At 46.9% G+C, this 26,490-nt stretch overlaps 1 protein-coding gene across 1 annotated transcript in view; it reads left to right on the forward strand.

Moving 5' to 3' along the window:
* The window catches only part of Srp72 (signal recognition particle 72), an 80,727-nt gene that overhangs the window by 32,940 nt on the left and 21,297 nt on the right, over positions 1–26,490 (forward strand). Inside the window, exons 14-15 of the mRNA XM_037426947.2 lie at positions 18,768–18,940; positions 26,074–26,193. Coding sequence (XP_037282844.1) covers positions 18,768–18,940; positions 26,074–26,193 — 293 coding nt within the window. The remainder of the gene's footprint in view (positions 1–18,767; positions 18,941–26,073; positions 26,194–26,490) is intronic.

Raw genomic sequence — 26,490 nt, forward strand, 5'->3', positions numbered from 1 at the left:
GCAAAAAGCTGGCAGAAATCTGCGCGAAAATGGTCCATTTTTGCGTGATAACCCCACGCCGTCGCCACCGCTCGCAGAAAGTTTGTTGTCTCTGGAAAGCTTGTTTCACCACCGTACTTCTCCCGGTGAAACCATGTGTCTACGAGCCAAAACGTGTAGCGGAGGCTCTGTTGCCGGTATACCAACATCTCTCTGACCCGCAACTGCTGGAGCGATGCAAAGGCAACAATACGCAGAATGCAGCGGAAAGCTTGCATTCAGTCATCTGGTCACCGACTTCAAAGAATAAGCATGCTTCATTATTCGCAGCGGAAACTGCTGTACAAGAAGCAGTTGCACGGTACAATTTTGGGAATTTGCAAGCTTACACTGAACTGTGCAAGTCTGTGGGCATCAAACCTGCTAGCCTCTCCCTTCAATAAACTGAAGAAAAGGAATTACAAAGAAAAAGAAAAGCATGCAGTGCAGAAAAAATAACACAGCAGAGACGTAAGAAGACCCTCGCAAGCAAGAACACAAAATATTACAGTCCCGGGGCATTTTGATGGCCCTGTACTGACCGTTCAACTTTATGCCAGTTTTCCGAGAATTGTGTTTTGATCCGACCGTCCTGCTTGCCATGATGTTTGCATGACTGGTTCGACGGATTTCGATGTGGTTTTTTGCAGTGTGTTCCTAAGTGAATTTCCTGTGTTGTGATGTTTCCATATTTGTTTATTACTGTCTCATTTTTTCTCCTAAGCTAATTGCACATTGTGATAACGACTGCATTTACAAGCTTGTATAAAATGTTCTTTGTAAAATAAAAGCTAAGTCATAAAAATATTTGCAGAATGTCACGACATCAACCATCTCAATGGCTGAAATGTAAGAGCAACTATGGGCTTCTACCATGTTTTGTTGTCACACCAGGCTTTGGGCAAGTTTGGTACTAGTACAGTGATGCATAAAAAATTCCTAATTCTAGAACTACTAGAGATAGCTAAATGAAACTTTGTCATTTGTCATTCAACACAGTTTACAATAAGCATGCCAAATTTTATTGCTCTACAACAAAAAACTACAGAATTTCATCTTTGATTCCCACCCTTAAGGAAATGTGAAGATATGGGAATTGTGCAACAATTTGAGAAGTTGATTGGGATAAGGGAGGGGGAATAGCTGTGGGGTAGTTATGTCTTGTTAGTGGATTCTGGAGTACTGGCTTGAACTTTCTGTGGTGTGCTTCAGGAATGGGCTCAGCATGTTGCTGTGGCCTTTGGGGAATAGTAGGCCTTGTATGTACTGCAGGCCATGGTGGCTGTACTGAGCGGCCAGCTGACATGGGAACGGATGGTTGAAGTGTAATGTCTCCATTGTGCTGGTTTTGAGATATTAAGTTGACTTACAAGGTGGGTCTGGATGTTAAGTCTAGTACTGTAAATCCAGTAAATGACTAAGATGAATGCTTTCAGGTAGGCTTTGAAGATGCTTTTGTAGTTAAGAGGAATGCCCGCTACCGCAGTGACATCGACACGGCGTGAGGCGCGAGCTGGGACTGTCTGGTTACTGCTGCGACGACGCCGGTATATCCGGCCTGTTATTGCTGCTTCTGTCCTCACGCTGCTACCACTTACTGCCTTGCATGTACATTATATTTTGGTGGAGGCTGCTGCGGTTTTCCCCGACCCTGGAATTGCATAGCCGAAAGCTGCCATCTGTCATGTCTGACGACGCTGTCTTCACCCCCCCCGGGCTTCACCACCCAGGGGCTGTCCCGGTTCCCAGCTCCTGCGTGAACCCGACATCTTCAGCGGCACAGATGAGAAAAACGTTGAGAATTGGCTGAAATCCTGCGAATGAGCCAGCGCTACCAACAAATTGGATGATGCCATGAAACTGGGTACCATGATGTTTTATTTAAGGGATGTTGCCAAGCTGTGGTACAAAAACCACGAGACGGACATTCCTACTTGGACGACCTTCAAGACCAGCATCACAGCTGTTTTTGGGCGTTCTGGGGTGCGCAAACTTCGTGCAGAACAACGTCTACAAAGCCGGTCCCAACAAACTGGTGAGGCCATTCACCAGCTACATTGAGGACATCCTCGACCTCTGCCGGCGTGCGTGTTGACCCGACGATGCTGGAAACTGACAAGGTACGACACATTATGAAAGGCATTTCCGACGACGCCTTTCAAATGCTCCTTTCGAAAAACCCTGCCCCTGTCTTGGAGCTCATCGAGCTGTGTCAGTTTTGACGAGCTCCGACGACAGCGTCTTCTCCTGCGACGCCCTAACGTCCCGGATGCCACCCTCTCAAGCTTGACAACCATCTCTGACCATCACTCGCTGCTATTGTAGATCAAGGAGTTTTTTCGCGCTGAGGTCGCTCGTCAGCTGTCACTGCTATGAACAGCCGGCCAACCACCATCACATCTGCCAGCAAACATTCGTGAGGTTATCCAGAAGCAAGTTTGCGCTGCTCTGCCACCTGCCCGCGACACTTCGCCGTTGTCGACCCCTGTGGCCTGTGCCGAGGTGAATGCACCTCTAAGCTGTGCTGAGGTTGCCGCAAGGCTACCTCTTCAGACTTTTAGGTCACTACCATCAGCTGTGCCCACTCCTCGGTTTGCTCACCCAAAGTTCCTCCAGAGTAGTGGACAATGGCGTACACCTGACAATCGGCCGATATGCTTTGCCTGTGGTTTGCCTGGCCACATAGCGCGATACTGCCGTCAGCGTGTCCCTGCCTATCACTAGAACTACTACCAGAGCTTCGAACCTGTCCCTTATGTGTCACTGTGCCATTTGTTCGCAGGCTCTCAGCATCCCGACCAGATGTCATTGTGCGTTGACCACCACCCTCCTGTTAACTGTCGCTCGCCATCACCTCGACGCTGCTCGCCATCGCCGATGCGTCATCGTCCTTCATTGCCGGAGCGGGAAAACTAATTGCCACAGTTCCAGAGGCAGGAACTGCGACATCCGCGAAAAGACCAAGGCCTCTCTCTTCACCGACGAATGTACTGGACGTATATGTGGACGACGTTGCTGCACTCGCTCTTGTCGACACTGGTGCCGCAGTTTCAGTGATCAGTGCCAGACTCTGCCGCTTGCTCAAAAAAGTTACGATGCCACAAGCCAGTATATCGCTTCGTATAGCAAGCGCAGAGCGCGTCACGTCGGCCGCTGCCTGTACTGCTCGCATTGCGATTGACGGCCTCATCTATGTCGTCGAATTACTAGTGTTAGATTCCTGCTCCCATGACCTCATTTTGGGCTGAGAATTTTTCTCCGCTAATAAGGCCGTCATCGACTGCTCGTGCGCTGAAGTGGCATTTGAAGTGTTTAGCGACGCTACTTTACATGACGCTGTTGAAACTGAAGACAAACTATTTGTTGCTGAAGACGTTAGCATACCGCCGTACTCTTTTGCCCTTGCCGTGGTGTCTTGCAATGCGCTCGCCGAGTCAAGTGCCCTTTTCGCGCCATCTGCCGTTTTCGTTCGTCGCAAGTGTTCGCCGCTACCTCATGCCCTTTTGGAACTTCATGACGGTGTCAGCAGACTGCTCATCTCAAATCTGCTGTCATGTTCTGTAGCACTACTTCGGGGCGACTGCGTCGGGCGTGTTTACAGTCTCGACCCTTCTGCAATTATTGACATGCCGACTGGTTCTTTTGCCGAACACGAAGTCGCTGGATTGACCTGTGCCTCTTCGCCGCAGACAACTAGACCTGACATACTGAGCAGCTCCATTGCCGACACGTTAACTGTTTCACAACGTGTTCAGCTTCTGTGACTCCTGAACAAGTTCCGTTCTTCCTTTGACTGCCAGCATTGTCCCCTCGGCCGCACATCAGCTGTGTATCACTGCATCGACACGGGCACCAATGCACCACTGTGGTGGCTGCATTTCCGATGGAGGCGGAAATGTTGTAGGCCCGTGTACTCAGATTTGGGTGCACGTTAAAGAACCCCAGGTGGTCAAAATTTCCGGAGTCCTCCACTACGGCGTCTCTCATAATCAAATGGTGGTTTTGGGACGTTAAACCCCACAAATCAATCAATCAATCAACCAATGCACCACTGCATCAAAGACCCTATCGCGTGTCCGCGACAGAGCGCCAGGTTATCTGAGACCAAGTAGCTGACATGCTCAAGCGTGGCGTCATCCAGCCTTCGAATAGCCCCTGGGCATCTCCAGTCGTTCTCGTTAAGAAGAAGGACGGGAAATTCACTTCTGTGTTGACTACCGTCGCCTTAACAACATAACTCGAAAGGACGTTTACCCCTTACCGAGAATCGACGATGCCCTTGACAGCCTCTAAGGTGCGGAGTTCTTCTCTTGTATTGACTTACGGAGCGGCTACTGGCAAGTCCCTATGGCACCTGAAGATCAGCCTAAAACGGCCTTTGTCACACCTGATGGCCTTTGTGAATTCTGCGTCATGCCTTTCGGTCTTTGCAATGCGCCCGCAACATTCGAGCAGATTATGGACAATCTTTTGCGTGGCCTGAAGTGGAAAACATGCCTGTGCTACTTAGATGACGCGGTTATATTTTCGCCACATTTCTCCACGCATCTTCGCAGGCTAGATGAAGTACTACAGTGCCTAACTGACGCAGGCCTTCAGCTCAACCTGAAAAAATGCCGCTTCGGCGCAAGTCAGCTCACGATTCTCGGCCATATTGTCTCTAAACACGGTATTCTTCCTGACACCGCCAAGCTTTAGGCAGTTGCAGAGTTCCCTAAACCCTCATCTCTGAAGCATCTGCGCATCTTCCTTGGACTCTGCTCGTATTTCCGCCACTTTCTCCGGAATTTTGCGATGATCACCGCCCGCTTGACTGAACTTTTACGGAATGACTCCAAAAGTTACGCTTGGTGATCCGCCTGTGATGATGCCTTCAAAAAGTTGCGCTACCTGTTAACCTCACTGCCAATCTTGGTCACTTCGACTCGACTGCTCCGATTGAGGTACACACCGATGCAAGCGGTGTTGGACTCGGCGCCGTACTCGCGCAGCGCAAATCGGGATTCTAGGAGTACGTAGTCGCTTACGCAAGCCGTACCCTCACAAAAGCGGAGAAGAATTATTCTGTAACAGAGAAGGAGTGTCTGGCAATTATTTGGGCTCTAGGAAAATTTAGACCGTACCTATATGGTAAGCCTTTCGACGTAATCACCGATCACCATGCACTTTGTTGGTTATCCACGTTGAAGGACCCCTCTGGCCGTTTAGCTCGCTGGGCTTTGTGGTTGCAAGAGTTTGACATGCGTGTTGTCTACAGGTCTGGCCAACGTCACACTGATGCCGACGCCCTATCGTGTTCACCTGTATCATCGGAAAGCTCTGCTTATCTATCTGCCGTGGATGAAACGGTTGTGTTTCCAGCAAACTGCGACATGGCGTCTGAGCAACGTAAGGATGACTGGATCAACGCTCTTCGGCGATTCGTTTCAGACCCGTCGACTTTTCCATCTTCTCGAGCATTGCACCGTCAAGCGGTTCACTTTGAAATGCATGATGACCTCTTTTATCGCAGGAATTACAAGTCTGGTGGCCAAAAGTGGTTATGGTCATACCTCGCCATTTTCGTGCTGCATTATGTTCAGCTGTCCACGCTGACCCTCAGTGCGCACATGCAGGCATCTTCAAAACATACGCTCGCCTCTCCTCCTGGTTTTATTGGCGAGGCATGTACACCTTTGTGCGCAAGTACATTCAGTCATGCCCGCAGTGCCAACGACGGAAAGCTCTGCCTCATCACCCCTCTGGTCAGATCCAGCCAATCCCTTGCCCAGCCAGGCCTTTTGACCGCACTGAAATCGATCTGTACGGGCCTCTTCTATTCACGGCTTCCGGAAACCGTTGAATCGTTGTCGCTGTCGACTACTTGACGTGATATGCAGAGACAGCCGCTTTGCCTGCTGCCACAGCACGCGACGTGTCATCTTTTCTCCTGCGGAACATCATTCTCAGTCACGGCACACGGTGTGAACTTCTCAGCCACAGAGGTCGTGTGTTCCTCTCTGAAGTCAATGCACTCCTTGCCGAATGCCGTATCATTCACCGGACTACCACCGCCTACCTTCCCCAAACGAATGGCTTGACGGAAAGATTCAACCGTACCCTTGGCGACATGATATCTAAGTATGTTGCCTCAGACCACTCCGATTGGGACCTCATTCTGCCTTTTGTGACATACGCCTACAATACTGCTCCACAGGCTACTATGGGCTTTTCGCCATTTTTCCTGTTATATGGCCGAGACCCTTCCACCATACTAGATCCATTCTGCCCTACAACCCCAATTCCTCAGAGTCTACGCCCATCTCTAAGGCTGCCCGCCGTGCCGAGGAATGCCGTAAGCTCGCCCAGTCGTTCACAACCATCGACTAATGGAGACAAAAATCTGGGCGTGACGATAACCACTTGTACCCTAACTTTGTTCCGGACACCCTTGTGTGGCATTGGGTTCCAGCTGTCCCTTCAGGCCTTTCTTCGAAACTTGTTTCAAAATACCAGGGACCCTACCGCGTTGTCTCGCAGACTTTACCGGTTAACTACATCATCGAACCCGTGACGCCATCCACAGACCAGCGCTTTCGGGTTCGTGAAACTGTTCACGTACAGCGGTTGAAACCATATTACGATCCGCTCGTACTCTGTTCTCCGTGAGTCGCCAGGATGGCTCTTTTTCCGACGGGGGACGATATGTAGTGAAGAGGAATGCCCACTACCGCAGCGACATCGACATATTGGCGCGAGGCGCAAGCTGGGACTGTCTGGTTGCTGCTGCGACGACGCCCGTATATCCGGCCAGCTCTTGCTGCTTCTGTCCTGACGCTGCTACAGCTTATTGCCTTGCATTTACATTATACTTGTAATGTGCATTAAAGGTAGGCATTAAATATACTTCACTGTTTGAAGAAGCTGGTGAGCTGTCACTGTAGAAGCACTGTCACCATGGCCACTATAATTTTTGTCAACTGGCACTGATAAATATAAAAGAAAACAAGTTATTTTTTGTTCCTTCATTGGAATTTTTCAGGACATGAGAGTGAAATGTGCTATGTTCAAAACAATTAATGTTCTGAAAAGCTCCAGCTAGCTGGTCATTAATAAAAGTACAACTTGCAGGGAGTGTGTGGCTGCTGCGCCAGGATGTCAGCCTCTTTAGATTAGATCCACCCACATTGACACTCACTACCGCATCTTTGCCGAGCACTTAGTGCTGGCTTTGTAGTATCTTTGGCAGCCCAGCATGTCGCAATATGCTCAGCTTCATAATTGTGAGAGGCAAAATTCTCGAACTCGTGGAAGCATTGTGGTTTCTGCTGGTTTATCTCTTTATGGTCCAATGCACAGTCACTTTAATATTCTTGGGGTTGCTGCCTTTCTGCAAGTCTTAATGGGGCAGTATTCTTACTTTGCACCATTGCAACTGAACAATAATAGTTGACTCCTAAAAAATATTGCTGCATGTTAAGAATGAGCTTCGACGGCAAGGAGATGTCTTGGGCCAATCTGACGCGGAAGAGGATCTATTGTGAAACTGCGTAGTTATTGAAGCTGATGCTCCAGCCTTTGTTGGAGCTTCCGCTGTGCTGACACACTCCTGCAGCACTTCAGTGCTTTTTGGTGTCATGGTGCAGTACTTTGCTGCACCGCTCCTAATATGGTAATGCCATTTCTGTGAAGCACAGTTAGCCCAGCACAGTTAGGTAGAGGGGGAGTACATATACAGTCGAATCTCATTAATTCGAACACGCTTAATTCAAACTCACAATGAGGTCCCGTCAAAGCTATGCGTATTTCAATCGGCGAAAACGCCCGGTAATTTGAACGCACAAGCACTTGCGATAGTTAATTTGAACATACCGCACTCTGAAAATGCTCTCAGCGCCCTGCCCGATCCTGCGGCGCCACCTGCGACACCTAAACGCTGCACACGAAGGAAATGATAAGGAAAGAAAAGGCTGCAGCGGAATACTTGCTCCCTCTCAAATGCCGATCAGCAACGCGCCCATGTCAAGCTTTTTTCCTTCTCCGTCCCTGCCACGTAAAGACCCTTCTCCTTCCAACGACGCGCGCGAAGAGAGAGCGGGGAAAAAAAGAAAGCTGTCGCTGGGTTAAATGAATGTTTGGTTCTAGGAAAAGAGAAAGGCACTATCTTCTAAGGAGGGGGGGTCTCTCACGCGCCGATGCCACGCTTCCCCCTTTTCCGTCCCTGCCACGTAACCCTTCTCCTTTCAACGACACGCGCCAAGAGAGCAAAGGGGAAAAAAAAGCTGCCGTGGAGTGTTGGTTTTCTCTCAAATGCCGATCTGTTTTTTTTCGCGTGGAGACGCTCCTCCTTTCTCATCGCGTGCTGGCCATGCTGCGGCTGCGTACGCTACGCAGTTGTTGTCGTCGTCTTTGGAAAGTGCTAGCGCTGGACATTTTAGCGCGCAACTTCTCTTGCCAGGAGAATGCTGAAGCCGAAGTAGAAATGCTTTGCAAGCTGTGTGCGAAATTGATTGACTCGCTGCAAGGCAAACGTGGGCAGATGCGCATCACTGATAACGTCAATCAATAACGGATGTCCTGTGATTTGTGAATAAATGTAATTCTTATGAAACTTTCCCCTCGTGTGTTAGCTAAATGCACATGCGCCACTGCATGGAGAGCCCTCCGTTTATTTAGCTTTCATTAATTCGAACTTCTTTTAATTCGAACAAATTTTCGGGCCCCGTCGAGTTCGAATTATCGAGATTCGACTGTATAACTCTTTTCTGCTGAAAATCCTGCCTGTATTAGTGGCATAGTGCATCAGGCTTCTGTGCTCGTGGTCTGTGGAGCCAGTGGTTGTATTGTTACGAGGCAGTGAGCATGGCTCCGCCGTCGTTGACGGATAAAGAAGCGGACTCGCCGCGCGAGATCCTGGCAGCCCTGGGGTGTCACATCTACCTGTAAATATTGGAAATACACTCGTTTCTCTTTTTCGTGTGTTTGTAATGCCCGTAAAAATTGGTGGAGGTGCTGAATAACGAATTGCCATACAACAGAGCTCCACAGTGGTCGTCAAATCGAAGTTTTCGCGATGGAACACGGGACTGATCCCACGGCCACCTCTCCATCGGCCTCTGCAATGCCTGCACTATCGACAGGATCGCCTCCACCAGCCCCACCCCACCCACGTACGTGCTGACGCATCAGAAACATCCAAGAACGTTCTGTGGTACGGTCGAAGTTGATGTCGACGACTGGATAGCCGACTATGAACGTACCAGTGCGCTCAACCAGTGTGATTCGACTCTCATGCTGGCCAACATGCTGTTTTGCCTGAAAGGCACGGCCAGTGTCTGGTATGAGAACCATGAGGAGGAGATTGGCAGTTGGGACACCTTCAAGGAGAAACTTCGCGACATGTTTGGGAAGCCCATCGGTCGAATACGGCTGCAAAGAAGGAGTTGCCTATACGTGCTCAGATGTCCACAGAGCCGTATATCTCGTATATACAGGACGTGCTATCTCTATGTCGCAGTCGATAACGACATGTCAGAGTCTGATAAGGTTGGCCACGTCCTCAAGGGGATAGCAAACGACGCGTTCAACCTGCTAATGTGCTGGAAGTGCGCGACGGTCGACGAAATTATTAAAGAATTCCGGCGTTTTGAACTGGCCAAAAGCAGGCGTATTTCAAGATCATTCACTCGAATGCCGAACACCGCTGCGACGTCCTCCTGTGAAGATAAGAGGAAGGAAGGAAAAACTTTATTTGCAAGGGTGTGGGACAGGGGTCATGAGCTTGATGGGTGGGGCCCCAAGTCCAGGGCTCCACTGGCTGTCGCCGCCTGCTTGACGTGACGCAGAAGTGCAAGCTGCACCTCTAGGCCAGAGCTGGCGAGCTGTGCCTCCCATTGCTCGAAAGTATTATAAAGCTTGTACTGACCTAAGAAGGTATTTAAATTTGGTGGTCATTTTAGGCATCCCCACGAAATGTGGTAGAGCGATGGCGAGCTGCCGCACCACGGACACGCATGCCCATACAGCATTGGAAAAATTTTGTGTAATCTTTGAAGATTGGGAAAGACTCCCGTTTGAATTCGGTTGAGGTCAATCGCGTCCTCCCCTTCTAATGATTTGTGGGGGGCGCTGTATTTTCCTCGCATGCCTCGCTGGTTAGCAAGAATTTCGCGAGGGGCCATTCTGGATGGCTCATCATCCTCCTCGAGAGCTTCCTGCTGGAGTGTTTCAAAGGATCGAATGTGCTGTCGGAGCTCTGCTCGGTTCATGAGCCCACGAGCACAAGTGTTGGCACTTTCGTTCCCCTCCAGGCCTGCGTGTCCTGGACACCAGATCAGCCTGTATTTTTTCGTCAATCTCGCACCTAAGAATTTGGTTATTTTTATCGAAAGGCGGCCTCTTAAAAAGAAAGGGCACGTTTCTTGTGAGTCGAAAATGATAGTTGTCTGCGGCTCATCTCTTTGTTCCTGCGCTTTGATTGCAAGGGCAATGGCAAAGCATTCCGCCTTGGCGATCGAGGACGTGTACAGCGATGCACATGTCACCATGCAGTTGTCGTTGCTAAGTACTGATGCAACTGACCGTTTAAAATTGTACCTCGAAGCGTCCACATACAAAACATTTGATTTGTTTTTTAATGTTTTGCGGAGCCATCACACTCTCTCCTCTCTGCGCTTTCTGTTTGTTTTTACGTCCATGTTCTTGGGCAGCGGTGAGATCGAGATATTGCTGCGAACGGGATCCGGGATTTCTACAAGAACCTTGTCCAGGTTCTGGGGTATGGCGGAAAGCCCACCCTAGCAAGTATCTCTCTCCCTGCTTTCGTTTGACTTAGACGGTTTCTCTGCGCAGTCAGTACCGCTGTCTTTAGCTCAGGGTATGTATTATATATACCGAGGTCCAAAAGCTTTTGGGTTGCTGTGCTTACCGGTAGCCCTATGGCCACTTTGTAGGCACTCCTAATTATAGACTCGATGGTTTCTTCTGATTTGTTTAACACGTGGAAAGGTAGACTGTACGTAACCTTACACAGTACAAGTTCCTGTACTACTAATCTAATTGTGTCTCCTTCCTTCATTCCCTGTTGGTGGTATGTTATTCTATGGATCATTCGTGCAACTTGTTTCGTGGCTGATTTTAACATGTTTATTGTATGGTTCGCTCGTCCGTTACTTTGAACCCAGTAACCCAGAATACGTGCGACGGTCACCTCACGTGCATTGACACCTTCAATGTGTATGTCGATGCTTTCGTTACTTTTGTATCTTTTTACATGTACCCTGATAATTTCAAATTTTTGGGGGGCACAGCTGAGCCCGCTTGCCTTCGCAAAGTTTTCAACTGCTGTTGCAGCCTCTTGAAGTGTCTGCTCTTTGTTAGCCAGAGATCCACGCGTTGCCCATAGGGTGATATCATCCGCATAGAGAGTGTATCGTAACTGCGGAACTTCATCCAGAGCTCGCGTCAGTCCTAACATGGCGATATTAAAGAGCAGGGGAGAGAGGATAGCTCCTTGAGGGGTACCTTTGTTTGGCATCTCAAAAGCGTCTGGCATGACTTGTGCTACGCTTATCGAAGCCCGCCTTTCTGTGAGGAATGCCTTGATGTAATTGTAGGTGTTTGTCCCACATCCGATGTTTAATTCTGTTAGGATGGCTTTATGCGAGATATTGTCGAATGCTCCTTTTAAATCAAGGGCTAGTAGTATTAGATGTTCTCCTCCTGTAGGTATATAGCTCAAAACTTCCTCTTGTAATAGGAGAAATGCGTCTTGAGTGGAGAGGCCATTTCCGAAACCCAGCATAGTGGCTGGAAAAAGGCCGTTGTCCTCTATATAGTTTTGGAGATGATTATGAATAACCCTTTCGAAAAGCTTTCCCATGCATGACGTCAAAGATATGGGCCTGAGTGCCTGCAGGGATGGCTTTTTCCCGGGTTTCGGTATCTTAATAATTTGGCTACTTTCCATTCCTCGGGTATCTTCCCTTTGAGCCAATAGTTGTCATTAAAATGGTTTGTCAGTGCCTCTATAACCTTATCACTGAGGTTCCTTATCATTGCATTTGTGATTTGATATGAACCAGGGGCAGAATTTCTCTTGGCTGCTTGGGCAGCCGCAAAGACCTCTTTCTTGGTGATTGGGGCGTCGAGTCTCTCATTATTCGCACCAGTGTACTGCATTTCAATACTCCAACTATCGGTATTCTTTCCTATGTATCTGTTCTTAACTGCTTGTAATAACTCCTCCTCTGTGCCCAAAAAATCATGCATTATTCGTTGTAGTGTTCTGTTCGTGGCCAATTTTGATTTTTCTGGGTCAAGCATATTTCTTAGGATGGGCCAAGTTTTTGCAGTGCTCAGAGTGTCCTGTTGTGAACTGCAGAACTGTATCCATCCCTCAGTTGCAATTTTGTTAGCGTATTGATTTGCCTCCTCTCCTAAAGCGGCAATTCTGCTGAGAAGGTTCCGGGTGAGTCGCTGGTTTTTCCACCTTTTCAGCATACGGCGCCTGCTCTCCCACAGGTGGAGCAGGTGCCTGTCGACTGCAGGAGTCTCTGCTGTTCTTGCGATACGTTTAGATGTTTGTTTGTGAACTGAGATTATGTACTCTGACCATTCCCCAATCGACTCCGGTACAGAGTCGGGTGGGGGATCGCGTCGTCCGTACCTTTCCCAGTCAGTGATCACCACGTCTCCTATGACTCTACGTAGTTTTGGAGTTGACAGGGAAATGCTGATTATGTAGTGATCGCTGCCAAGATTCTCTTCCAGGTTTGTCCAGTTAGGGTCGTTAATATTGCGTGTGCATGTCGGATCTGGGAACGTGTCTCGACTTACGCTGTTACCCAGCCTCGTAGGTGTTGTGGGTAGCGTAATTAAGCTCAATCCTAGTTTGGATACGGCGTGTTCAAGACGAGTTCCCTTAGGGGAATCTCTCGAATAACCCCAGGTGGTGCTGGGTGCGTTAAAGTCGCCCAATACCACAGGTCGATCTCTCGCCCCTGCAATGCCGACGACATCTTTAAGCAGTGCACCAAAGTCCTCGTGTTTATCTTTGGGAGGGCTGTATATATTTAATATTACCGTTTTCACTTTGCCTCTCTTCAGAGGAAGGAAGGTGATTATCTAATGATTTATCCGCAAACTTTCTATGTGCTCAATCTTTGCTGCAATACTTTTGCTAACCAGCGAGGCTACGTGGGGATAATTTGGATCTTGTAAACAATATTATCCCTGCAGTTTGACCATCTTGGGCCCAACCTCCTGCAGGCATATTACGTCTGGCTGAATTGGTACCTAGTTATGTAATTTTGGAGTGCTGAGGCGCGCTTTTGAAAAGTGCGACAGTTCCACTGCCAAATCTCTAAATGTTCTACACATTTTATATTATTTTTGGCCATGCTGCATGGTCTTATCCATGCTGTCGCGGCCCGCTTTGGATGGTTTGTCAATAACTGGGGCGGACAGGGCGCGTTTGTTTAATGCCCTCTGCAAGCCTCTCGCAGCATCGTTAACATACTGCATCTGAATTTTCAGTTCTTCTACGACAAACCTTTTCATTTCCGCCATGAAATCAGCTAGAAGTTTATGTAAAGTAGCTATGCTTTCCCTGTTTGCGTGAACGTGCATCTGCACTTGCTTTACTAGTTCACTGCTTTCTGATTGAGTAGCGAACGAGTCGTCTATCGTTTCCTCGCTCGTTTCTGCGCTATCCTTCATGTTGGCTAGACACTCTCGCGCCTCTTTATTGCCCTCGGTGGAGTTGCCTACCGACCCTGGGTTTTGTATTTTCTTAATTGCATTTTCTAATTTGCTTTCTATTGACGAGATGGCAAGTTTATACTCTTTCCGCTCCGCAGCCATTTGATTTCTAAGCTGTTTAATTTCTTGTGTTAATCTTTTGTTCTCCTCTAGAATTTTCCTCTACTGGGGGCTATCAGTTACTGGAACATTGGGAGGCACTGGACACGCCCAGCTCACCTTGTTTGGTTGGTTGTTTTGTACATCCTCTGTACTAAGGCCAGTGGTTGCTGCTGCTGCTTCTTCTTTCCTGGCATGGGCAGAGCTTGTTTCCCAGCTGATGCTCGGTGTTTTCTTCAAGTTTGGCTTGCCAGGGGCCTCCGCAGGCTTGCTGATGTTTCGCTGTTGCGGGCTCTTTGATGTTGATCTTGATCGTGATCTGGAGCTGGATCTAGATGTCTGCCGCTTCTGGAGCGTTGCTTCCTCTCGGTCTGAGCTGAACTAACGAGGAGGTTTCTGCTGGGTGTTGCTCAAGTCTCGGGAAATCCTCTTCGGCGTAGGTACACTCTGTCTTCGAGGCGTCTCCACTGATATTCGGGGAGCCACATTTTTCAGTTTCTTTCTGCACGATTTGTCTCCTGTAGCGTGCTCTTCATCGTATATGGCGCATTTCAGGGCACATTCGTGTCCTTGAGTAGGATCACACGTCCCACACTTGGGGCACATGTTGGTGTTCGGAGTTGGGCACACATCGTTTCGGTGTCCAGTTGATCGACAAATCTTGCAAACCTGTACGGTAGGCTTGTATGGATAACAGATCGTCTCTGCACCCATAAAATAGACACACCTGGGGAGCACATCACCCGTAAAAGTTATTATTGCTGACTTCAAAGAGCCCAGCATCCTGGCTCTCTCTATCTTCACCCCTTGTGTCCGTATTCGTAAGTTTGCCATCAGGTCGGCCTGAGTGGTTCCGGGCGGTAGTCCGTGAACGATGCCTCACAGCACGTCTTCTGGGTCTGCCACGTACGCATTGAAGGGGTGAATCCGTCCTCTGATTTTCAATTGGTTGATCTCTCTCAGCCTGCCTGCCACTTGTTCGTGGGGCGTGGACAATATTATGATGTTCGATCTGGGGTGGACCCGCGGCAAAAAACTTTCTCCTCTGAAGCTGTTCCGGCAGGCCTCTATCACTGCCATAGAGAGCTCCGATCCAAACAGATTTTTCACTGTGAGACCCTTGTGCGGTCTCAGGATAACCTTTATGTCTTCCTTTGGAAGGGGCGTCGGACCTCGGTGTTTTCTGCGCTGAAAATCCCGCTTGACTTGGCTGTCCCGTGCTGCGTCGACAGGCGGATGGCCTGCTGACTTTTCGTTTTTCATCTCTAGTCCCTTCTCGGGTTCTTTCTGACTTTGTTTATGGTTCTTTTTTCTTCTGCGTGAAAGGACGGTGTGCCAGCCGTCCCCCGTCCAAGTAAGAGCCAGACCCGCGTTGTCATCGTTCTTGTTATCGAGAGACGCGGCGCTGGGCGCTCGCGCATCGTTACTTGGTTCCTCATTTGGCAGGACGCTACTCGCGTCGTTCAATTGATTTTCTGACACTAGAGATGCGCCGGGAGGGTTTTCGTCGACGTCCATGTAGACGAAGAATTTCTAGGTGTCCTTATGCATGCATGCTCAGTAGATACAGTGAAATGGGCCGACCTCCATTTTCTTCTGCGCAAGGCGTATAGTCCAAAAGGGAGGTTAAATGGCACTCACCATCGACTTCTAACTCGGTCAGAAAATGTCCGTGAAAGTCGGTCGAATAGTTGTGAGCCAGTCGACGCACACACACCCATCGCCGCACCCTGCACGATTTAGCGTCCCGGCGCCGCCGACCGAAGCCGGTGATACGGTGAGCTGCGTTCGTGCATTTTGTGTCTTCCAATGTTGATAGTTTCTCGTGAAGCTGGTGCTGGTTCCAGATTTGGTGTCCTTCGAATCCTCGAAACTTCTCAAAAAAGATGACGCACACTTCAAGTAGACTTGAATGAAATTTCCGCCTGAAAGCGTTTCATAAAGCGGAGAGCGATGTGAGCACGTCCTCACTGCCCTACGCCACCTAGCGGATCTCTCCTGCGAAGATGGACTGACCTCTCGTCAGCAGTCTTCACTGGCGTCTGAAATTACGCGAATCGTCTGCCGGAGGTGATGTACGAGGCAGTGGGCATGGCTCCGTCATCGTAGACGAATTGATAAAGAAGAAGCGGACTCGCCGCGCAAAATGCTGACACCCCAGGGCTGCCTACCCCACGCAATTTCGCTACAATCGCACGACCACTAACTGAGCTTCTCAAAAAGAACGCACCCTTCTCGTGGGGCCAAGACCAAGCAGCTGATCGACCTGCTCACTTCACCACCAATACTGGCTCACTTCGACCCGTCCGCGGCGACTGATGTTTGCACAGACGCCAGTGCTCACGGCATCGGCGCCGTCCTCGCTCAACACCAAAGAGGCCAAACGCGTGTTATTGCGCATGCCAGCCGCCTTCTCTCCACATCTGAGCGAAACTATTCGATAACGGAGTGCGAGTGTCTTGCGTTGGTCTGGGCTGTAGCGAAATTTTGCCTCTACTTGTATGGCCGGGAGTTTTCAGTTATTGCGGACCACCACACTCTGTGTTGGTTGTCGTCCTCAAGGACCCAACTGGTCGCCTAGGTCGCTGGGCTCTATGTCTCCAGGAGTATAACTTCAACGTAATTTATAAGTCTGGCAGGTTACACCAAGATGCCGATTGTCTCTCGCGTTATCCGGTGGACCCTGCTAGCCTCACTGTCCATGAGAGTGATTCTTGTGTGCTTGCCATATCTGACTTGTGCGACATCGGCACAGAGCAGCGCCGGGACGCAACCCTCAAGACGGTCATTGAGCGAGTATCTTCAGGACATTCTGACCCTTTGCTCCGTGAATATGTCCTCCGCTACGAAATTCTGTATGGCCACAACATGAAGCCTGATGGCCCGGAGCCCCGGCGTGGTGGTCTAGTGGCTAAGGTACTCTGCTGCTGACCCGCAGGTTGCGGGGTCAAATCCCGGCTGCGGCGGCTGCATTTCCGTTGAAGGCGGAAATGTTGTAGGCCCGTGTGCTTAGATTTGAGTGCATGTTAAAGAACCCCAGGTGGTCTAAATTTTCGAAGCCCTCCACTACGGCGTCTCTCATAATCATATGGTGGTTTGGGACATTAAACCCCACATATTAATCAATCAATGATGGACCGGAATTTTTGTTAGTTATTCCCCGACACCTGCGTGCCACAATTCTGCAACATCTGCACGACGCTCCAACGGCAGGACACCTGGGTTTTTCACGCACCTATCACTGTGTGTGGCAACGGTTCTTTTGGCCTGGCCTGTATAAATTTGTGCGCCGGTATGTCGCTGCATGGGAGCGCTGCCAGCGTCGCAAATGTCCTGCTCTCCATACGGCTGGCCTGCTCCAACCTATCGACATTCCCCCCGAACCATCCTTCCGCGTCGGCCTCGACTTGCTCGGACATTTCCCGATGTCTGTGTCAGGCAACAAATGGATCGCTGTCGCAACTGACTGTGCGACCAGATACGCTATAACTCGTGCTTTGCCAAGTAGCTGCGCTACAGATGTCGCAGACTTTCTACTGAATGACATCATTCTGCGGCATGGGGCTCCACGCCAGCTTCTGACGGATTGTGGACGCTGCTTCCTCGCGAAAGTTATCGACGAAATCCTCCGTAGCTGCTCTATCGAACATCACCTTACTACTGCCCACCATCCCCAGACCAACAGTCTCACGGAGCGCCTCAACCGAACTGTTAGAGACATGTTGTGACATGTAAGTCTCTGATGACCACCATGACTGGGAAGCAATGCTCCCTTACGTTATGTTTGCATACAATTCATCAAGGCATGACACCGCCGGCTATTCTCCCTTCTTTCTTCTGTACGGCCGCAACCCTGCGTTGCCATTCGACACACTCCATCCTTCTGGTACTACCGAACCAATGGTGTATGCTCAGGACATTGATTCTCGAGCCCACGTCGCTCGCCAAATTGCGCACATTAGGCTCACTGCTTCTCAGGCATCACAAAAAGTTCGCTATGATGACTGGCACCGTGACGTTGACTACCCTGCTGACTCTCGTCCTACTTTGGACGCCGTATCGACGTAAAGGCTTGTGCGAGAAGCTCCTCCCACGATACACAGGGCCCTACAAACTTCTCCGCAAGGTCACCGACGTCGACTACCTCATCACTCCCGTTCAACCACACTCATCTTCTGCCACACCACCTACCGATGTTGTTCATGTGTCTTGACTAAAACGCTACTATACTGCCAGTCCTGATTGACTTAGCGGCGCCGTGACGGTGCTTCGTCCGCCGGGGGTGATGTTAAGAGGCAGTGGGCATGGCTTCACCGTCGTAGACGAATCGATAAAGAAGAAGCGGACTCGCCGCGCGAGATGCTGGCAGCCCTGGGGTGTCGCACCTACCTGTAAATATTGGAAATACAATCGTTTCTCTTTTCCTTGTGTTCATAATCCCCGTAACAATATTTCCCAATTGGGTGGCTTAGCCAAAGTTCTTTTATGATTATTTTTCTGTGTGACATGCCAGCGTGGCCATTTACTGTTGTCTGTCCCACGGCAGAAATGAGTCATGTCATTGTATACCCTGACATGGAACACCCTTGTGTGGAAAGTTTCAGAATATTGTTAAATTATATTTGCATTTGGCCTTAGTATTTTTGTAGCTGCAGTGAAAGACCTGTTTTCCAATTTTTTAATGCGTTTGCATGAGATACACTACCTTTCGGGCTTGATATCAAATACTTATCAAGTTGATAATCTTGAGGGAGTTTTTGGTTCATTTTAATGACTTAATGTTAAATGTGCAAATCACACAAGAAGAAAGACTTAAAAAAAATATCTGCTGGTAGGAATGGTTAGGTGCAACTCCTTGTTCACTAAGGAAAAAATTCTTGTGAATGTTTTCCTTAAGCTACTCTATACAGCGTGAGCGCAGACCTTCCTCCAGCTGAAGAGATTACCCATCGAGTAGATGTCTGTGGACTAGAAGTATTGTCTTGGACAATGGGAGCTCGTTACGTCAAGAAAGTGGTCAAGTCTGAAGCTTCTCCCATCACTCGGGGTGAGGACATTGTCAAGAAAAAGAAAAAGAAGAAGGGTGAGTGTGCAGAGTTGGCACTTTCACTTCAAGCTTTGCTCGTGTGGGTAAATTTTTCAGCAGGCCTAATTAGGTTTAATTTGTTATGTATACCATAAAATGCCAAGTGCATGCCCTCCCCCCCCTTATGGTGAGGGATAATCAGAGCAGATTTGGGGGGAGGGTGCTTGCTTGGTCCCGGACCAGTCATTCGCACTTATTTGATGCTTTTTTCAGATCTCTCAAAAAAGGGAGGGGGCGCTTGCTCGGCATTTTACGGTAAATACAGAATGAATATGGAATTGCATAGTAGCAAGTCTCTGCTTTGAACATGAGCTTATTTGTTAAAACTGTGCTTTATCCTGAATGGCTCTAAGTTCTTTTCACTGGCATTTTAAAGATGATTGCCCGCATTGTCTATTGCTTTTCTGGGGACACATGATATGTGAAACACAACAAAAAGAAACTTGGGCACTGGATTTTGTAGTCCTGCAGTTATGGTGACCTTGTTGTATTGAAAAAAATGTTGTGGTGTCACTGACCAGAAGTGTCCATTTCTAATAAAAAGTAGCTCTACTGTTATGGTTATTTCTTTCACTTTGCATGTTTTGTTATTATGTATGTACACATTACTCTCGTTTTTTTTCACTCTGGATGGCAAGGAATCAGTGTTGCGGTTGCGGATTTTTTTTTTAATTTTCAAGTTGCGGGACCAGAACACCATTGCAAAAATGTTTGCAGGCTTCTTAGCACCAAGAATTATTTTTTTATTGTAACAGCTTTTACACAAGCTAGCTTAGTTTCATTCTCAGAGTTCATTCTGTTTAGTGATTCCATGATGCAGAAGCTGATCAGTGAAGAGTGGGAACATGCATTTTTGCTCCCTCAGCCTCATTTTGTCATCCGCTACATTGGTCTTCGCAGTAGGCATTCGAGTGAGCCATAGGGAATGCCAAAGTGTTGTAATGTCTTGCTCTGACGTGATGTATCTGTGTCGTGTCATTATGTCACGGTACTGTACAACCTTCGCAAATGGAAGCGCTACTTGGTGTAGAAAAACTGTTTTAATGAATTAAGGCCTGTCTGAAGGTTGGCAGTATTTTTGCTTTGGATGTGAGGTCGGATACTTTCATTTAACAAAATAAAATAAATATAAAAGTTCTATGATATGTGCGATAACCTCCTTTATAGATAAATGGTAAGAACACTTTAGTTTACTGTCAAATTCTAAGCAAGCCCCTGTATATGTGCTAGAACCCCCCACCTCCCCAGTATGTTTCTTTTCATTTGATGTTGGTGCTGCCTACCAAGCAAGTGGTGCTTTGTGTCTGCCTCGGTGGGTCAGTGGCTAGGGTGGTCGGCTGCTGATCGGAAGGTTGTGGGTTCGATCCTGGCTCTGGGCGGTCACTTTTCAATCGAGGTTAAATGGTAAAAGCTTGTGTACTGCACGATGTCAGTGCATATTAAAGAACACCGGATGGTCAGAATTTTCGGAGTCCTCCACTACGGCGTCTCATAATCATATTGTGGTTTTGGGATAGTCTAACCGCACATATTCAAATGCTGCTTTGTGGGATATTTATTGCTAATAAGTTCGCTGCACAAGAGACATGCCTGGACGTCATGGCATTATATTATTTAGGAGCATAGAATTTGAACAGAAAATAGGTTGACAATGTCACTAAGTATAATGGGCTATGGGTGGCAGCTGGAAGGTCTGCTATTGCACATTTTAGGTAATGAAATCGTGCTACTGCGTGTGACACAGTTGGTGCTAGTTTAGATTGTGACCACTCACCACATTCTTTTGAAGGCATGTGACAGCGAATTCAAAAGTGCTGCGTTTAATGTAGATTTCGTCTCCGTTGGACACAAGCCCTACTTTTGCTTGCTTGTGTCACGTACTTGCAAGGCTGCGTACTTGGTGCACTCAAAGGTTGAATGGAGGTATGGCCAAAAGTGTTTAATTTAATCACAATGTAGTGTTAATGAATAATAGGTGTGTGTACCAATAGCAGAGAGCAGACCAGTCTGGATTGTTCACTATGTGAAACAGAAGGGACTTCAGCGCAAATGTGTGTTAAATAAAATTTTTTGAGTCAGAATAAAGACGTTCTGTTTTTTCTTTATCGTTACTATTTCATTGCTATTATTGGAGAGGGGGAAAGTCGTTTGGACTCGATGGCAGTGCCGTGAGCGGGATCAGCATTTTTAGTGCTCTTGACACTTTCTGCAGCAGTGCCAGCTTTCATTTTCAGAATTGTTCCGTAAAATTCTAAGCAAACTGGACCCTTCCCCACCCCCTTCATGGTGAAGGATAATCTGACAAGATCCAGAGGGGGGGAGGGGGCTTGCCTGGTCATTGATCAAAATTTAACATGGCAGCAGAAGAGCCACTAAAAAAATAATGCACACCCATGCTTTTAATGCAATGTTTTAGTAAATATGCTTGCATTCACTGTTCCCATTTGTCCTCGTCGGCCAAAGAAGCCCAGTGAATGAAACAGGAAAAATTGTTAAACTGGAAAAGGGTGCCCATATTTGAAATCTCCTGAAGAAGGAAGGAGGGCGCTTTCTTGTGTAGGGGGGCTTGCTCTTGTTAGGATGCTTGCTTGGGTAGGGGCACTTGCATGGGATTTTGTGGTAGTTCTTTCTGCTTTCTCGAGTAGTGTAAAAGTGTGCCACTTCAGCCAGCAACTTAGTAAGCTGTCCCTGGTTGATTGATATGTGGGGTTTAACGTCCCAAAACCACCATGTGATTATGAGAGACGCTGTAGTGGAGGGCTCCGGAAATTTCGACCACCTGGGGTGCTTTAACGTGCACCAAAATCAGAGCACACGAGCCTCAGCATTTTCGCCTCCATTGAAAATGCCGCCGCCGCAGCCGGGATTCCATCCCGCGACCTGTGGGTCAGCAGCCTAGTACTTAGCCCCTAGACCACCGCGGTGGGGCAGTAAACTGTCCCTAGTCTCGAGAATTATTTGGATTAACCTTGAATTTACAATATTGACAAACACATCATCTTAAAATCTAGAGACAACTTCACGATGACTCAGGCCCAAGCCTGCTGCAATTTATGTGGTCTATGATTGCCTCTGCCAGAGGTTGGCGAGATGATTAATAGAAAGGAATTTGGCAGGATCTTTTTGAACGAGCCCAAACTTCTTCACTTTTTTTTTCTCTAGAAGAGAAACCTGAAACTGCAGGTTCTGTGGGGAACTGCAGTTGGGCTAAGATGATTTTGTAGTGTGTGTTATTGTGGTAGTATGGTCATGTAAACATAACTTTACTTGGAAATCACTGGTTTATAGGATGCTTTTGTTGTGTCATATTCCCCTATGACCAACTTTCCAAATTGATTAGAGATCACCCAAAGTTTCCTATATAAAATGCTGGCCTTATTTCAGAACAGTAGTTTCTATATTAACATGTTGATTCAGCATTGATATGCCATTGCTTAAATGTGATCTATACGTTTCTTTTGGGGGAGGGGGAATACTACGTAAACCTTCACAGTGTCCTCTGTCATAGTTGGCACTGGTACGTCAGATGGCTTGTAGCTAGAAAAGCACATATTTGTTTTCGTTTATGGATTCTGCATTCCACATGATGCCAATTTTCGAGGTGAGAGAAAAAACATTGAAATGAAGATATGAGCAGGTATTTTCCAGCTGTGTGCCATGCACTCACTGAAATTGTTACAATTTAAGTTTATGTGCAGTTCACTTTCTTGATGATCAGTGAATGCAATAAGTCATTAAGTATTGCAAGAAACACCAACTTGTTAGCAAAAAACAGCTTGAGAAGTTGACTCCTTATAGGTAATTTTATTTCGGTTGGTAGTAAATCCACTAGATTTCACGAAGTCACGAAATTACCAACGCTACATTGTGAAATATATGTGAAATGCACAGATGGTCACATTCCTAAGATCTTCAAGGATGCCTATTAAAACAAATGCAATAATTTAGAACTTTTTCCCTTTACTTCAGAAACAGATGTAACAACTCTACTGACTGTATTTGTTGGTCTAAAGTGGTCAGAGTTGATTTATCATTGTGAATGTAAATATAATTCTATTATTTTGTCTGAGACTTGAGGGTATACGTCCAGTTTGACTGCGACGGTGAATGTGTTTCTTGAACTCATTCGATTACCAAAGTCATTTCATTCTAACGACATTATATATTTCTGTGTAGCTGCCGCATAATGTCATTAGATGCGAATGTTATTCTATTCGAATGACCAGTGTAACAGGGGTGTTTTACGCAATTTCTTCTTAGTTTTTTTGCATTCTACAGTTGATGTGGAGCAATATGAGCTATTAATGGTTCAGATCCATAAAAGCTTAGTGGAAAAAAAAGTGTGTCCAAAAAGAACTATAATTTATGCATTGTCATGGTACAAAGTGGAAACTATGCAACTTGCTGTAAAACTGATTGTTCTTGAAATGAGCATAAAAGCCCATGTATACAGTAAATATTTCATTTGGCTAGGCTACAGATTAATGAAACTTTTTTTTTTCAAGTAGCATCTCCTCCTAAGGTTGCAAAACGTAATGTTGCTTAAAGGGGCCCTACTACACTTTTACGACAGCCTTATTTAGCACCAGAGCGTGCGTAGCAATGATTGATGAGACTAATGCGACAAGAATGATCGAAATCGGTGGATAAAAAGTGAAGTTGTGAGTCCTCGAAGTTCAAAACCCTAGTAGACGACGACGAGGTACATTCTATTTTGCATTTCACTCTGACTTCGAAGATCTCTTCCAATCACAGCGTGCGTCTCATACAAACATACCAGAAATGTCACCTCATGGTGGCCTTGACACAATGTCTCGCTATCGTTCTCTTGCATGGTTACGACGAACCATGTGCGTCGGGTAGCAGACGCTCCCACTGTCACACTGTGCAAGATACAAACATATGCTTTGTGCGGGGCCACTTGTTTGTTTGCATGCAAGACGCGTTATACAAAAACACCAGTGTCCGCCACATGTCGCATTTTTGGCTCGCTAAAAAGGCGGCATGCTTTTCCATCTTTAGTTGCTGCCGTACCATAGCCTCGTTCCAGACTAAGTGTCGTGTTCGTTGTTCTGAAAATACATCATTTATAAACAGTAATGATTTCTTTCTGAGACAGTATATAAAGGGTTTTTGCTGTTTCTAGTATTCACTCGCATGACCTAGCTACCACCACATGAATATTTCACGCTACTTGTCGCGTCGTGCCAATCAAAAGCAAACGGTCTTTGTCGTCACGTCGCATAACATGACACGACTTCCCATAACAAAAATAGCCGATGTGTGTCCTGTGAATTAAAATTATAACAGTGTCGATTTCAGGGTTGCCACTTGTGCAACGAAATATTCGCATTCCACAGCACCAGAAGAACTGGTGGAAAATATGTGCTCAAATTGTGTTGCAGGGCCCCTTTAAGCAACATAAAACCCTAGCGATTGCAAAATTATCTTACTGTGCTTATTGATGCTGTTTACTGTCTGATATCTACTGTTTTGCTTTCAGTTGCATATGTTTGCAGTGTTTTCCATGTGCTCTTAGCTCACTTGAAACTGAATTACCAACGTGCCCGAACTGCTACATAGCTGAACTTTATTTTTAGTTGTGCCTGTGTGTATTTATACTTCTACCCTTTTTCATCCGTGTTTTCTGTGCATTTCTAGCTCTCTTTAACCAGCTTACCAACATATCCTCATTGTTTGAAGATTGTGTTTTCAAAGTTGCATGAACCTGTCCTGTGCAAAAATAGTGAGTTTTCAAACACTAAAAAATTGGCCCGAATCTACATGTTACACTGTAAATGTCATTGAAAGACGATAGTCTTGCATCTGGAGAGAGTGAACAAAACAATTATGGGATGATCTGTGCAAGAAAATCGGTGAATGGTATTCTGAAGGCGCTGCGGTAGAGTGCCTCGAGTGTGTAGCGGAGGCGAACAAGCGCATCTAGGCACGTTAGACACGAGCGCCATCTGACAGTTATCTTCGAAAACGAAGGCGTGCGTGACCGCGGAGAAAGATGTGCGCCAGTCTTGGAGGTGATAAGGTGTAGAATTGAAAGCGATGGGCAGGTGCCACCACCGTGTCGTCGTAGCAAAGCGTTGGAAACACCTTGAGCATCGCGTTGCACTGTCAGCGCAGCGCGATAAATGCTACAGTCCTTAGAGTTACTTGTGTGTGCCTCTTCTAGTATAAAGGCAGATATACAAAACATAGATGTGTCGTTATGGTGCCTCAGATATGCGTAATATTTGCTTTTTTAATTGACAATCGCACAACTATGAATGCTAAACCTTGAGCAATATTGGTGGGCGCTGCGGATGGGGTTGGCCGTTTAATGCCGTTTGAGGTATCGTTAGGGCGGACAGACAGGCAAATGTACAGACAGACAGACCAAAATTTTTTCGTCTAACGTCCCCAAGAAAGACTATCGTCTAAAAAAAAAATTGTGTCCAGCTGTACAGTGTATTGCAATGAAAAACATGTAGTAGTACACTTTGTTGAGGGAATAACAAATGAGTTTCGCACCTGTAAAGTATGAAATGAATTGCTTAGGTATGGCTCACGAATTTTTTAGAAAACTGAAACAATGGGAATATGCCATAAAAAAGGAATGAAATGAGGTGACTTTTTATCAAATATATGGAGTGCTTGTTGAATTGGGGCTTATTTTTTCAAACCTACTCAGAGGTTAAAACAAAAAATACAAGTAGTACGAGAACAAAATTCTTGCAGTGAGATGTGATGTTGGCAGGAGCTTTCAAGTGACTGATTCATGAGAAAATAATAAACCCTGGTTTGTATCAATTGCATACATAGAAGAAAGGGATGTCCTTGGCTAGTTCTCTTGCTTGTTTGAGCTGCAGTGTTTTTAACTTCCATAGCATACATTTTCAGCCAGTCATGTCTGATATGATGATGGTAATGAAAGTAACTTGATATGAAACAGGCTTTGCAGCTGGCGACTAGGCTTATCTTTTACTTTCTTTGGTACAGCAACAAACTTTATCCCAAGAGAATTGTGACCTGGGCAAGTATAATGAACAGTGCACTTGTACAGTTACAAGTCTTAATTTTTCAAATAATGTGCTGATGGACTTCACGTGCTGAAAACAATTCCATGTGTGTTGCAGGCAAGCTGCCCAAAAATTATAATCCCAATGTTGATCCTGACCCTGAGCGCTGGCTTCCACGGCGCGAGCGTTCCACCTTTAAGAAGCGCAAGGATAGGAGGGGAGTCAGCAGTGCCATCGGTAATAGACTGGGCTTTCTTTTTTTTACTTTACCTGTACTCCTTCTACCCTGTATTCTGACATTTTGCTAAAATTTTGGTATCGCAGATACTCCTGTTAAATTAATGCAATATTTTCTGGATAAAACCTGTGCTTTCATATGTACGATTTTGTGCATTTTCTTTCTTCTGTAGCATGGTTCATATTGTGCCTCTTTCATTTGAGAAAGTGAAGCATTCCATGTAGATCAAAGCACATGTGTTGTTGGGTTACATCTGCCCCCCCCCCCCCTCCATCTTTTTTTTTTTTATGGGGTGG

The sequence above is a fragment of the Rhipicephalus microplus genome, chromosome X (assembly GCF_043290135.1).
Source record: "Rhipicephalus microplus isolate Deutch F79 chromosome X, USDA_Rmic, whole genome shotgun sequence".
Classification (NCBI taxonomy): domain Eukaryota; kingdom Metazoa; phylum Arthropoda; class Arachnida; order Ixodida; family Ixodidae; genus Rhipicephalus; species Rhipicephalus microplus.